This window comes from Littorina saxatilis, unplaced genomic scaffold (genome assembly GCF_037325665.1).
Source record: "Littorina saxatilis isolate snail1 unplaced genomic scaffold, US_GU_Lsax_2.0 scaffold_228, whole genome shotgun sequence".
In the NCBI taxonomy this organism is placed as follows: Eukaryota; Metazoa; Mollusca; class Gastropoda; order Littorinimorpha; family Littorinidae; genus Littorina; species Littorina saxatilis.
The window spans coordinates 170,001-185,717 of NW_027126718.1; the positions used below are offsets into that span (position 1 = coordinate 170,001).

General features: G+C 39.6%; 1 protein-coding gene and 1 long non-coding RNA gene across 2 annotated transcripts in view; both read right to left on the bottom strand.

Annotated features, from left to right (window-relative positions):
- Window positions 1–9,669, bottom strand: part of LOC138955219 (uncharacterized) — a 17,870-nt gene extending 8,201 nt beyond the window's left edge. The window contains exons 1-5 of the mRNA XM_070326871.1: window positions 9,533–9,669; window positions 6,534–6,704; window positions 4,443–4,574; window positions 3,226–3,371; window positions 1,054–1,155 (exon numbers count right to left, since the gene is read on the bottom strand). Coding sequence (XP_070182972.1) covers window positions 1,054–1,155; window positions 3,226–3,371; window positions 4,443–4,574; window positions 6,534–6,704; window positions 9,533–9,572 — 591 coding nt within the window. The 5' untranslated portion in view covers window positions 9,573–9,669. The remainder of the gene's footprint in view (window positions 1–1,053; window positions 1,156–3,225; window positions 3,372–4,442; window positions 4,575–6,533; window positions 6,705–9,532) is intronic.
- A 4,337-nt stretch (window positions 9,670–14,006) lies between these two features.
- On the bottom strand, window positions 14,007–15,711 carry LOC138955214 (uncharacterized). Its single transcript, XR_011452145.1, has 2 exons — window positions 14,383–15,711; window positions 14,007–14,302 (listed from the first exon to the last, which is right to left on the bottom strand). It is a non-coding gene; the product is annotated as an uncharacterized lncRNA (long non-coding RNA).
- Window positions 15,712–15,717: the final 6 nt, after the last annotated feature.

Genomic DNA, 15,717 nt, shown 5'->3' on the forward strand with positions numbered 1-15,717 from the left:
GACAAATATATCAATTTTTAAGCTGACGTCATTTGCACTTGACACGGAAGGAGGGGGGTAGGAGGGGCGGTAGCTCAGTTGGTACTTGTGGCCGGGTGGCCGAGTGGTAACGCACTTGCGCTCGGAAGCGAGAGGTTGCGAGTTCGACCCTGGGTCAGGGCGTTAGCAATTTTCTCCCCCCTTTTCTAACCTAGGTGGTGGGTTCAAGTGCTAGTCTTTCGGATGAAACGAAAAACCAAGGTCCCTTCGTTGTACACTACATTGGGGTGTGCACGTTAAAGATCCCACGATTGACAAAAGGGTCTTTCCTGGCAAAATTGTATAGGCATAGATAAAAATGTCCACCAAAATACCCGTGTGACTTGGAATAATAGGCCGTGAAAAGAAGGATATGCGCCGAAATGGCTGCGATCTGCTGGCCGATGTGAATGCGTGATGTATTGTGTAAAAAAATTCCATCTCACACGGCATAAATAAACCCTGCGCCTTGAATATGTGCGCGATATAAATTGCATAAAATAAAAATAAAAAAATAAATCCCTGCGCTTAGAACTGTACCCACGGAATACGCGCGATATAAGCCTCATTCATATTGATTGATTGATTGATTGACTTGTAATCAGCTAGACTTGTGGTCCTCGTGTCACGTGTTCCAGTCAGGGTCCGGTCTGACACGAGTCACCAGTATGTGCTGACTTAGAGACGGTATTCATGTCCCACCCCCATGTCACCACTGAGGCATTAAGAGACCTCGCACGGTAATTCTGCCAGAAGTGCAGATAGCCGATTACATCTAAACTAGCACACGGCTGGGAAGCGCGACTAGCTGCTAGCATTGGGCTGGGAGAAAGCAATGGAGAGAAGAAAAAAAAAGTTATGAAAATTAAAATGAAGTAGGCCTTGATTGAAAGATGCGGCCACCACAGTGCGGCGCCTCAGGTTTTGCAAACGAGTAAAACTGACGTAAAATATAAAGAGGTTCAAAAGAGGGAAACACATTAAGAGGGAAACCAAACAATAAAGAGTACCCGGGTATACAAAAACTGAACTCACCTTGATGGTATATTCCGTTTGTGCGGAGACAACGAGGTCCCGGTTAAAAACACAGTCATTGTCCCATGTCAGATCCCCCTTTGGCTCTCTTGGAGTGGTAAACTGAAACAAGACATGTTTACACGTTTCTCTCCCTTTCTCTCTCCTTTCCTCCCCCTCCCTCCACACCTCTATCTCTCTCTCTCCTTCCCTCCCTCTTTCTTGCTCTCTCTCTCGCCCTTCATGTCTCGTTTTCTATAATCATTACATCAGCCTTTTTCTCTGCTGTAACTATCATTAGATTCTCGTGATGGCTTAAACACAGTTCAGTCAACTACCTGTCACTTTTACATCACTCAAGCAAACGAAACGTGAACATTAAATCATCATTACACAACGAAGAGACGAGTTAACATTGCGTGTCCTATTTAAACATGTCCCAACATTTAAAGGTGCACAGACAAACGCTATTTCAAATGGGTATTAATTTTCAAAAACCGATTCAGCTATGACTTATTTAGCACTTATTCAAAGAATGCTTGCAGTTGTGTCTCGTTTCACGCAGCAACCAAAACACCATAGAAAGGAACATATTCCATAGTTTGTATCATTACCTGTTCACCCCGGTCGACGGTCGACCTTTCAAAAGCCAAAAACTATCGCATGTGACACACAATACCCTACTATTTCGATGAATTTGAGACCATACAGAAAACAAACAAGAATAAATATAGTTTAGTTTTTGTCGGTAGTAGATACAGTCAATCTGTAAGAACGGCATGCGAAACATTGAACAGAACTCTCAGGAAAGCAGTATACTTTTTTGTTTATCTCTATTGACTCCGTACCCTTTTTACTGATGTAGTTTATAATTGCTACGACTAATATTTGCGCTGAATCACATAATAAAACACATATCACGAATTACAGTTATAAATATGCCACCTCTGTATGCCTTGAACGCAACTATGACATAATTATAACAACCTTCCGTCTCAGAAGTTAGTAGGACGCGCCTCTACGCCAATTATGGGGCGCGAGGTTTGTCACACATGGCCAGTGTGGTTCTGTCATGGTTGACTATATCATTGTTATTTAAAACAATTGTCTGTTGTTTACTGGTTCACACATTGTATAATCAGTACAAAGTGTGAGTGTAAATTGAGTTCATGCAAGACGTGTGTTGTTTACTGGTTCACACATTGTATAATCAGTACAAAGTGTGAGTGTAAATTGAGTTCATGCAAGACGTGTCTCTGATACTTGACCTGGTTTTCAATATTTCCTGAAAAGAATCCCAAACGTTCAGACTTTCTCTAATCGCATTGCTTGTGATGAATTGGAGGCACCCGGCCATATTGTTATACTGGTAATTTATTGTATTCTCTGTTGATGTTGATTCAACATTGGACTTAAGTGTGCAATCAATGCTATTTCATACATTGCCAGGCATATATACCTGCGTTCTTGTGCGGAGTTTTTGCAAATGTGCGCTTGTGTGTTTGCGAGTGTTTCCCCTGAATATACGCAAACCTGCCCGTAAAAATGCGTTACGAATAATTGTGTAGTTTAATTTATTAATGACGCGCGTTTATCGCCGGATTTCTATGTTCTGTTTGAAAGTGAAATGTGTGACGATAATTATTATGATTAAACTGACATGCCACCATGATGACGTCAGAAGACCAGTGACCGCAAAGGCAGTAATGCAGAGCGCCTAACGCGATACCTTTCCTTGCGCGAAACTGTTGTGCAAATATCATAATAATCATTATATTGTATGGTCTCTCTTTCACCATTTTGTCAATAAACGCTCACACAACTATGAAAAAAAAAAAAAAAAAAAAAAAAAACCCAACCTTCCGTCAATAGCAAGCGCTACCACACCTAAAATGTCATGTTTAAATGCTCTGGATATCAAAGTGTCAATACAAACGACACCATGCAATGGCCTCCCCGCAGATTACCCCACTTTGGCCTTCACATTTGACGAAGGCACACATGGTGGAAGTCATGTCAGCAACACCCGCCGGGCGAAGTGTCACAACAACAGCTTTAGGGCGAATGCAGAAACTTAAACATCAATGGTTCTGAACGGACAAATTAGTCATTAAATAAACTCTCCTCATTATTCAAATAATACAAATCAGGGACACGTCTTGCAAGTCCCACAACAATCTTCGCTGCACGTACCTCGGATTCACCGGCACTGCTATTGTAAATGAATTTTACAATATTTCCGTTCCGTTCCTTTTCCTTTGGACATTCAAACTTCAGCACAAGTTTGCTGGCATCGTTTTCGTCAGGCGTCAGCTGCAGTGTCTGTACTTGTCCAGGTTCTGGAGAAGAAGGAAACAAACCGACAGGGATAATATAACCATGTTGGCTTCAGACACCGCTGCTCTGTCAAACACATGATCTTTAAAAGCACACTGGTTGATTAATATATTATAAAATTATGTACGGATACAGAATTGGAGTGCTCAGAAATTCCCAAAATGTACAGAAAAAAACTTCTCATCATTAATATTATTTAGGAAAAGGTAAGTGAAAAGTACACTCAATAAAGGATATATTCCGCAAGAATAATGTCATTACCCCAAAAGAATTTGATCTGTTTTCAGTTTAGGAATTCAGGACTTTTCGAGAGGATACGGTAATAACAATCAGAGGACAAAACACCCGCTTTAATAGTTGTTACATCTAAAAGTAACGACAAAAAGCAGTCACGTGGGAGGTCAGAAATAGGCATTGTAATCAACACAGTCACTTCCACAGAAATGTTTCTTTTTTAGCGTTCCTCTGTTAGCATAACAAAAACGTAATATAATAAAATCATTAACATTAATATACATCAAATCCTTTCAATAATGCAATTCCAAAGCTGCAAATACTGAAAAGGACCAATAACCCTGAAGTTATTGACTGTCACACCTTTCTAAGAGAACGCCTGATAGATATGACTGCAACAACAACAACTAGATCAGATATATGGACAGAAAAACGGTGAGACAGACGGATTGTTTGTTTGTTTGTTTGCTTAACGTCCAGCCGACCACGAAGGGCCATATCAGGGCGGTGCTGCTTTGACATATAACGTGCGCCACACACAAGACAGAAGTCGCAGCACAGGCTTCATGTCTCACCCAGTCACATTATTCTGACACCGGACCAACCAGTCCTAGCACTAACCCCATAATGCCAGACGCCAGGCGGAGCAGCCACTAGATTGCCAATTTTAAAGTCTTAGGTATGACCCGGCCGGGGTTCGAACCCACGACCTCCCGATCACGGGCGGACGCCTTACCACTAGGCCAACCGTGCCGGTCAGACGGATTGACAGACAGACGATCGGACGTGTTTACAGACTCATTCTATTACACGATAAAATCGACAGTGGACATACATACCAGATTCCCTCGTCCTTTTGTATTCAGTTGTGTTATCGGGGGAGAACCCTATGGTGGTCTTGGTTGCCACAGTTACACGATAATTCCAGTAACTAAGAAGATTGTCAATGTCAGTAGACGTGTTCTCATACCCTGCAGCACAATAAACGCCTCAATTGAGGATAGAAATGTATGCAGATTATACAGTATTGTTTTGTGGTGGTAATGGTGGTGGTAGTGGTAGTGAGTGTGCGCATGTGTTCGTGCGTGTGCGTACATATGTATGAGTGTGTGTGTATTTGCGTTTGTCTGTGAGTTCGTCTGTGTGCGCATGTGTGAGCGCGCGTGCGTGTATATATATAAAATATCAGAAGTTCTGAAAGAAACAATTGAAAGTCAGAAGAGACTTTCTTCTGAGATTTGTTAAAATATCTTAGCAGAGCAAAAAAGAGAGGAAACAAAAAAATGTGTCCCTTCACAGACAGCCCTATTGGGGAAATCAGACCCTCCTCGGACGGGACCGAGTTTCACAAAGAGAAACTGCCCCGAGGGGAGAGACTATCAACAGGGGTAACTAGTCCAGAGGAGGACCATTGTTTTACTACCGTGACCAGACACGTGTTTCGACACTAATGTGTCTCATCAGTGGTCTGATGGTAGATATGGCGAAAGTTGTCAACCCATGGTATCCAACCAAGAATCAAACCACTCTCTGAGTGGTAGATTCTGTTGGCATGGGAGACTACCCTCATCTGACAATCCCAAGAGGACATCTGTGAAGGGAAACTCTTTGATTTAACCTTCGCCCGACATCGTGGGGCCGTGTGGCCCCAGATGGGTGTTTAATTGCAAATATTTCTGGAACGATTCCAAATTTTTTAATGAGCTTTTAGAAATGCCTCAACCACCTAAACATCTGTTATGTCCTAATAGATCATTACATTTCATTGAAAACTAATTAAGAAAACACTAGCTAAAGAGAAACCAAAAGTCATATATTCTGTTTAGAGTATGGGGCCGCATGGCCCCACGAAGTCTGCGGAGGGGTATGCATGCCGCTTTCCATTCTTTCAGAAGTATGAGGCCGCAAGGCCCCACGATGTCTGCGGAGGGGTATGCATGTTTTCCCTTCTTTGAGAAGTATGGGGCCGTACGGCCCCACGATGTCTTCCGCGTGTAGTCAATAACGAAGTCGGGCGAAGGTTAAGGTCAAAGAGTGGAAACTATATTTATTAAGAAAGAATTTAGAAATTTAGACAAGTTTTAACCACGAAATTAGGTTAAAACCAGCAACATTTGAAAAAGCTATATATTTATATACATACGTGAGAGAGACACCCGTGAGATAATAATCGTTCAAATCACACGTGTGTATAACATTTAAATGAGGTCATGTCAAGCAAGTCTGGCAATTCCACTGCGTACGATGCCAAAGTCACCGAGACAAACGTCATTATAGAAACAAAAATTGCGCTCGCTAATTACGCTCGATGAATCTTTATAACTAACACGTCACGCCACACTTTCAGAGTGACGTTTCTTTGCTTTGACGTATTAGATTGCACGAGGGTTTAGAAGAGATCGAGGTTCCAAAACAAGCGTCTTCAATTTAGCTGCCTCGACTGCAGGACATTTTCAGTAAAATACACGTAAGTACAGTATGTAGGATAAACAGAATACTACATGGCTTGCTGTGTCGAACCAGATTTACACTCGTTACTTTTTCAAATAGAGAACAGCTCGCTTTCGCTCGCAGTACTGTTCTATATTTAAAAAAACAACTCGTGTAAATCAGGTAAGACACAGCAAGCCATGTAGTATTCTCTCTCTCTCTCTCTCTCTATATATATATATGTGTGTGTGTGTGTGTGTGTGTGTGTGTGTGTGTGTGTGTGTGTGTGTGTGTGTGTGTGTGTGTGTGTGTGTGTGTGTGATGCAATGTTATTTCCGCAGGCCTTTACATGTGTATTAACCGTCAGGCCTTCCTCTCTCCCCCCTCACCCCCACCCCCCAAAAAATTGTTAAAAAAAAATTAGTGAGCGCGCATCTAATCTTTGCTACGTCAGTGTTGTTGTTTTTTTTAGCAGAAAGGTGTAAAAGTCAGACTGTTACCCTCCAGGACGGTGACGTTCAAGAATTTATAATCTCCCCTATCGATTGACCCTTCCTCCTCCAGCGTGATGATGTAGGTAGTCTTCCCTCGCCTCTCCCCAGGTTTCAGGGAAATACTCAGCACTCCTTTACTGGGAGCTGTTATATCCAGATTTTTCAAGTTAGCGGCAGCTGAAAAAGATACGGTTATGTATACAGTATAAATAACGAACATGTTTCTTTTAAGTTGCAGGTAAGTTCTGAACTAAAGGTCATCAAAAATGTAAGACACTTTTTCTGGGGAAGAGGAACGTTGACGAAGAAGAGTAGATTTGGCAGTGACGTGCTTTATAAAGAAAAAAGTTTGCTATTTTATAAGCAACGCAGGACTGTCATGAACTATAACACGTACAGTCACAGAGAAAGAGAGAGAGGCTTAGACTTAGACTTCAACTTACAACATTTTATTGACATAAAGGGTAAACATTTTAAGCCAAGGGCCTAATCTTACAACGTGCCCTTTACATTCACACTAACACATCCGCACCCATATAAACAACATAATATAATGAATTCATATAGGCATAACATGTAAATGTACAGTAAATAAGCATAAGCACCACGGCCACACGAAACACAAAATCTAATATACGAAGTAAAATATGAATACTATATGTGCACGTCCTAGATACTGGGAAATACTATGGGTTGTCAACTTTGAATGACTGTCACAATATCTCTGAGCAATGGATGACAAAGGGGATGCTTTGATGTCAAAGGGGATGGATTTGACTTACTGTAACAACCAAGTTTGGGTTTCCAAACATTGCTGTGGGTTTTAAACGATTTAATTTTTAGCCAAAATGCCCCCAAAACAACACCTAAAACTGGGACAAAAATACACCAGTCTGTGTTGCAGCTGTACATAACGGAGAATAAAGTTCTGTGAATTTTATTGTGATGTTTATGGGTCAGCTGAAGGATTATTCTCAACATACACACTCAAGAATTACATCTATTTTTCTTCTTCTGGGAGTTTGATCGGCAAAGAAAACACGTAATCGTGGGTTACCGTCGTTTCCGGTTTCAACTTCATCAAAAAATGCGATCTGCTGAACAAAGGAAACCTCAAAGTTATTCAAAGTCATTATTTATTTATTTCAACAACATTTAGGTTTTCAAAACACAGCACTACGGTAGGAAACAAATTTATTTCAGCTTATAATCGCGCTTGAATGTACCCCACCCTTGTTTCGTTTCCATCTGTAACCCACGAAAGCATGGCCACAGCAGACGACAAATCCCGCATTGCCTATCACACACGCGTTGTGAGATCGCGGGAACACCGTCGAAAGTTCCATTCATGACGTTTGACCCGGTCATGTGAATAGACAATGAGAATTTATCCACCCAATCGTATTCGTTTCCGGTTTTTGAGACGTAACTCACGACAGACCACGCTGTATCTTCACTGTTTGAGACCTGTAAAATCTTTTTTGACAATTGTAGCATATATTCATCGACGAATTTTGCGATATTTTGCTGATTAAAGCTTGATCTGGTGCAAAGTTTGAGCAGCACATGTGTTCTCATGATCGGCGCCATTATGAAATTTTCGATTCTTCTGCAACGCACGATCGACAATCGATTAATTCTCTCATTTAGGATTGTCGCTTATGGAAACTTGAAAATTTCAAACTTTCATGTATGCATAGTTATTTATCTATGTAGTCCACATGCAATAATCAAGTTTTAGTTCTTTTCTTTGGAAATAAAAGACATTACGAACTATGGTTTCCATGAAACTCACGACAGTATTATCTCTATACACATAAACCCAGTGAGCACAGATCGAAAACTTTTTGCTCACTTAAATCTTTCTATCATGTATTAAAACCCAAAAGGGTGCCCAAAACGCTAGTTGCTACATTTGACCTACAAAAAAAACTTTTGCGCCTGGACATTGCGTGGGTTACGGTTTCCACTTTCTACTTCGATCTAGTTAACTTATGGAAACTTGTAATTTCAAACTTTCATGTTTGCATATTTATTTATCAATGTTGTCCACATGCAAATTGCAATAATCAAGTTTTAGTTCTTTTCTTTGGAAATAAAAGACATTACAAACTATGGTTTCCATGTAACTCACGACAGTATTATCTCTATACACATAAACCCAGTGAGCACAGATCGAAAACTTTTTGCTCACTTAAATCTTTCTATCATGTATTAAAACCCAAAAGGGTGCCCAAAAGGCTAGTTGCTACATTTGACCTACAAGAAAAACTTTTGCACCTGGAAATTGCGTGGGTTACGGTTTCCACTTTCTACTTCGATCTAGTTAACTTATGGAAACTTGTAATTTCAAACTTTCATGTTTGGATATTTATTTATCAATGTTGTCCACATGCCACATGCAATAACTGAGCTAAAGTTCTTTCCTGTGGGATATTGAAGCCTAAAGTGGAAACCATGTAACCCACGACATAGAGCGTACTGCATGTGTCTAATTGTCATTTCTAAAGAAACCCCGATATGAAAGGTCCTCTCTTTGACAGAAAAAGATACAGGCATGTCTTTTGCACTTAAAAAAGAGTATTTCACTCAATTCAGTCCTACTTTTTTTCCTGGTGTCCATGTCCCATAGTTGTGACCCAGTATCTAGGATGTGCACATATGCTATGAATATGTAATATGACGTGAATATAATTATATAGTAATATTAATATAGTATACATTAGACAGAACTGTAAGATTCACATGATTATGTCACCGCGGGTGTGTACTTACAGACAACAGTTTAGAGAGAGAGAGGGAGAGAGAGAGAGAGAGAAAGAGGGAGAGAGAGAGGGAGAGAGAGACAGAGAGAGAGAGAGACAGAGAGAGAGAGAGACAGAGAGAGAGAGACAGACAGACAGAGAGAGACAGAGAGAGAGAGAGACACTGAGAGAGAGACAGAGAGAGAGAGAGAGAGAGAGAGAGAGAGAGAGAGAGAGAGAGAGAGAGAGAGAGAGACTCACCCTCCGAGAGTGTCACGAACGTGTGGCCAGAAAACGGCATGCCAGCACCTTCCTCATTGTAGGCCACGATAGTGTAGGTATAGTTTGTGTAGGGCTTGAGGTCCGTGACGTTGACCGACACAACGTAGCTGTTACTGCCCAGGGGCCAGTTTCATATACGCGCTCTTAGGCGTTCCTAGGAATAGGGCCTTAAGAGCTCTTAGCTGAGAGTGGGACGAAAGTTAGGAACGACTCGTTTCATGAACCATCTCAGGGGTCACTCTTTGCTAAGAGCAGCAAAGCGATATTTTTTAGTTGCGTATAAGATTGGTTGCGTCACGTCCGATTGAAAGTCACAACATCCGGCGAAAGCAGACGAAAAGCAGACGACACCACACGGATCCAAACAACGCAAGGACACATTTACAGAGAGAGAAATGTTAACCCTCCTTGCGGATGTCAACGAAAGCAACGCGATGGTGGAGGCTAGTTTTTGTAGCTCGTCACGAAACGAATAAAATACGAGCCTTGCATGGTACAGTACATAGATCTAGATCTGAATGACGTCCTTGAAATCATCCGCAATGAATTTTCTCGGCCTCAAAATTGTTAATAACTTCTACATCTGCAAACCGAATCACTTGATATTTGGTGTGCAAAAACTTCATCCTATGCATGACCCTTGTACAAATTGACACATTTATAGATTAAATGGTCTGACTTTTGTGCATTTTCAAAAAAGGTTGCCAAATTCGGGGATCGACTCAACAGTACGAGGTTTGAATTGTTCAGTAACCGAACTATACCCGATTTCAGCACTCAAGATTGTTACATTTGGGATAAATTGAATGACATATAGTATACATGAATCAATATTAGACAGTCAGTTATTTGAATATAGCAATAACAAGCAGGATCAGGGCATTTCCAATGGATGAATGCGTTCCTGTCATTAATGAATTTTGCGCGGCATTGCGAAAGTGTAACTGTACAATGAAGTTTGTTTTTTTCTCAGTCATTTGAGTTTAGCAAATATGTTCATAGTTGTTGTGCATGCACTTTAATTCATCCACGACCATTCTACACAGTTTCGAGTCTCTAGGTATTATGATCAGAATTTACCTTTTATCCAAAATGTGTTTCAAATTACGCCTCCGAAATTGTCAGTGGCACGAAAGCTTTGCTGTTTAGGGAGCTGTAACTGCTTTCTTTAGGTCACCGATGATCTAGGGAGTGAAGGGGGTGTTTGTCAGACATCCAGACAATCCAAAAGGTAAAAGTTTGGAGGGTTTAAATCAGGTAAATATTGCTACCGCTAAATGTCAAACCTTGTTCTGTTGAGACAATAGCCAAATTTGGAAACTTTGTTTCGAAATTGCACAAATGTCATACCATTTGATCTACAACAGTTGCCACTGAAGGGAAGGGTCATGCATAGGCTGAAGTTTATGTCCCCCAAATATATGGAGGTCTCCCTATTGACGTCATCACTTCGTGCGCACCGGGGCTTGGAGGGCAAGAAGCCACCGCGCCGCTTAGCGAAAACATGGAAGCGTGGTGCCGATCGCGAAGTTTCGCTGCGGCGATTCCGTATTTGCGTCGACGATTTGGCTAAATTTCATTCAAAATGGTGAATACTTGTTGCATAATCGGTTGCACAAGCCGAAGCAACAAGGAAAATGCTCTTGCATTTTTCAGAATTCCGAAAGTCGACGCTGGAGGAAGACACCAAGATTTACTGGAGAAAAGAAGGAGAGCGTGGCTGAAAAAAATCAACAGGAAAAACATAAACATAACTTCTGTGGATGCCAAACCAGAAAAACAGTATTAATTTTACTTATGTATCTATATGATTTGTGCTGGCAGGAATGTGTGTAGTTACTTTTTTGTTTTTGCTTTCTGACTGAAGTGTGTATTATTGAAAACATTTTCAAGGGCTCAACACTGTTCCTTATTTGATCTTGAGATATGATGCTTAGTATGTGGGTGCATGTACAGTTCTTTTCTTTTTACACTTTGACAGTATTGATGTGTGAACAGTTATTGTTCATTGATTCCAAACCTCAACAGCAGTATTAATTTTGCTAATGATTGAAACACCGATTCACTCGCTTTTTGACTGAAATGTGCAGTTTGAAACAAGATTCAACACTGCTTATGTTAATGCCATAGCTTTTTGACTCAAGTGTGTGCCTTAATCAATGCTGGTTAGCATGTCTGTATAGTTTATTGACAAGTGTGTGATTTAAAACAGAAACAAAACTGTTTATGTGGATGCCAAACCTGAAACACAGTATTGATTTGACTTGTGTACAGTATCTGTATGACTTGTGCTGGCTGGCATGAGTGTAGTTCCTTTTTTTGCTTCCTGGCTCAAGTGTGTATAATTCAAAGCATTTTCAAGACTCAACACTATTCCTTATTTGATTTTGAGATCTGATGCCAAGTGTGTGTGTGTGTACAGTTCTTTTCTTTTTTTTCACTTTTTTGTCAGTTTTTATATGTAAACAGTTACCGTTCATTGATTGGAAACACTAATTCACTCATTGTCAGACATGTGATTTTTGACTGAAGTGTGCAATTTGAAACAGATTCAACACTGCATATGTTGATGCCATAGCTTTTTGACTGAAGTGTGCAATTTGAAACAGATTCAACACTGCTTATGTTGATGCCATAGCTTTTTGACTCCAAGTGTGTGCCTTAATCAGTGCTGGTTAGCATGTCTGTACAGTTTATGCTTTTTTTTATTTTATTGAAGCATGTGATTTTAGTAAGAACTAATAAATACATTGTTGTTGCAGTAACGTTTTTGTTCTTAAGACTTTTTTTTTAAAGCTTGCGTGTGTCTTATCTGAGACATTTCTTAATTGTGAAGAATCTGGTGAGTGATTGTCAGAATGAGTGTGTATCTGTGTAAATTGTAATGGCTCCTTTGTTTAGTCAACAAAGTTAATATGTTGAGCCCAGCTGTCCTAAACAGAAAAACATGTGTCTGGTTTGTCTCAAAACAGTAACGTTTCACAAAATTGAACAAAACTGTTGAAAACACACCTACTGGAGCTAACAAAGGCAGAGATTAGGTACAAATCAAAAGTAATGTGTTAAATATCACACTCACACCAGCTTCACATTCACAAAGTGACAGATTGGTAAAAATTAAAATACATATAATGTGTTCAACGCTTTATTTAACTGAACTGTCATTGTCAACATATATATAAAAATTAAAAACAAAAAACACGTAACACTGAATTCAGGGAAATTTTTAGTTACTGTCTTCAGCAGCACTAAAGTAAAACGAAATAGAAAAAATAAAAAAGAAGAACAAAAAACACACACACACATTACACATTTACAGGTTCACAATAAATGTTCTAAGGTAATATCAAAGTAAGCACTAAAGCAGACACCAGACTTGATCCCAAAAAGGAAAAAAGAATCGCTTCTCCAAACATAAACATACAAAGTTAGAAATACCATTTCTCGAATAACAATGAAATGAAAACTCACACACACTGAAGCAGAAATAATAGGTAATCTAAAACTAAAGAGCTTCACACATAAACATACAAAGTTAGAAATAGAACTACAAGTTCTTGAATAATAACAAAATGAAAACTCATCAGTGCACACACACTGAAGCAGAAATTATATGTAATCTGAAACTAAAGAGCTTCGGTCAATTTCTCCAAGTATCGCACTTTAGCAACGTCACTCCATGATGTAATGTACTTCTCTTTTGGCTGGTCGACCGTTTTTGTTCCTGATTTTGACATTATTCAATTAAAACACTCCCGAATCATCGAGCGGCGCACTGACGCTACTAGCCGTTCCGCTTCTTGCCCTCCAACCCATTTCTGCGTATCACGTGACACCGCTCCGAAGTACGCAAAAGGGAGACCTCCATAGTGATCCGGTTAAGACAACATTATGTGCGTGTGTGTGTGTTTGCTTGATCTGCACCTTGCATCGATCTGCGTGAGGCATTGCTGACAGATTCAGATAGGGAGGGGTATTTTGCGACTGTATTTTGTTTTCGGTGTGTGTTAGGTCAAAGTTGTTAAACTTATCTTGCGTCTTTGTCATGCAATTGTGACGTAAATGAAAGGAAAGTGTATTTCATTCAGACAATCAAAGACTGGGTGTTTTTGTTTTTGCTTAGATATGAATTATTTTCTGTACTTGTGAAGACATTGACTCTGCATTAATCAGCCGTGGTAGATCAGTCATACTGGAGAGAGAGAGAGAGAGAGAGAGAGAGAGAGAGAGAGAGAGAGAGAGAGAGAGAGAGAGAGAGAGAGAGAGAGAGAGAGAGAGAGAGAGAGCGAGCATTGGTCAGCATATCCTACCGATGGTCATTTCAGTGAGAAAGCATTGTTTGTGTTATAAACGTGTTCATATCTTGACACAGACATACAAGCACACACACAGACTTTTATCCACAAGCAGTTTGCAAATGCCAACAGCAAGCATGGAACCCAACAAAACGTCATTAAAATCTTCTGATCATTCACATCTGTCTTTATTTCAATGCGATGCATCAATTTTCACCACAACTTAACACGAGAAATAGCAGGGTTACATTGTTTGACCTTTTTCTGGTTACCTTTTACATACCTTCCTTACACTGTAATTTAAAGCATCATAAACACCAACATGAATACGTTTATATTTGTACATTGGATAATTGCAGACTAGGACTAGGAGGTTTTTTGTGGATTACATTCAGTCACTGACACCTGTGATCATCCAAAATTTAATCAATCAAAACTGCCTTTAGACATGTACCTAAAAGTAAGAAAGCGGACAAACACTCAAGTCCTTAATGGCTCAAAACCGTAGGACTTTTAATATTAATTTTAACTAACCTAAAAGTAATGATTTTTACTTTCATACTTTCCAGATAGCAATAAATGCCATAAATACTGCATTACGAATCCCATAATGTACATGGGGTGGTTAACAAGATAGTTTGCATAACAAGGATATCTTTAAAGAGAGCTGTATCATATACACAGAGGATGGTCAGGTGAAACCTTAAAATAGATTACGAACATATTCTTCATTTGAAAGAGACAATTTCAAAAGGCACACCCCTCCGCCAAGTGTTTGTCCAAGTGTAAGACTTGTCTTATTCCATCAATCCATGCAAAAGACAGTCCAGATCTGTGATGATGAGAACAATTCTTTGAACGGGAAAGATTGTGTCTTTAAAAAATAAGCACCATGTCAAAATGTTTACTTGCACAATTTCACAATGAGTCAGGCTGTTTAAAGTTAATGCGATACAGTATCAGATAGTAGACATGTACATTAATCTTTAAAGCATAAGGTATGTATTTAGTTTTTACCTGAAAAAAGTTCAACCTGTAAAATCATTTCCTAATATGTTTGATAGTTTTTGCTTGTTATAGAACAATGTTTAAAAAGAATTAGTATTATTAAAAAACATTATTCTTGGGCCTGTTGCTCCAAATTCATGGGGTGACTGTGAGTTAAGATATTTTTATTTACTTATTGTTTCTTTTTATATTGGTTTGGGAAACAGCTACCAGCTTGTTTATGGCTATGTGAGACAAAGTTACAAACACAATTGTCTGATCAACCTTGATCTTGTTCATGCAAGGTAGGTAATACTATGGCCATTGCATATACACTCTGCCAAAATATTGTTGCACCCATTTTCGTACCCCTACTAGAAAAATCATTCCCGTGTCAATTCATTCAAACTTTCTTTGTCATTAAAGGCCATCGAGTGGGCTATCTCGCACACTTTTGGAATCAAAGATTTAATTTATATGGGTTACACGATCGCCTCTTATTTAAGGGTACAGTGGAACCACCCTTTTAAGACCCCCCTAATTGAAGACTCCCTCCTTGTTAAGGCATTGATTTTTCAGACTTTCTGTTCACAAAATTACCCCCATTTTAAGACTCCCTCTTTTTAAAGACCTGATTTTCTCAGATTTTTTGAGGTCTTAAAAGGGAGGTTCCACTGTACCCCAGAAATCGACCCTAGAAAAACGTTAGGCACCAATAATACATTGAAGAAAATTCAGAATAGGCACACTTTGACAACTTTTACATACGGGGAGAAAGCCAAATCATTTATTTTGCCTTAAATGTCACAGAACGTTTGAATGAATGAACACGGAAACTAATGCTTTAGTTAGGGTACGAAAATGGGTGCAATAAGCTTTGTT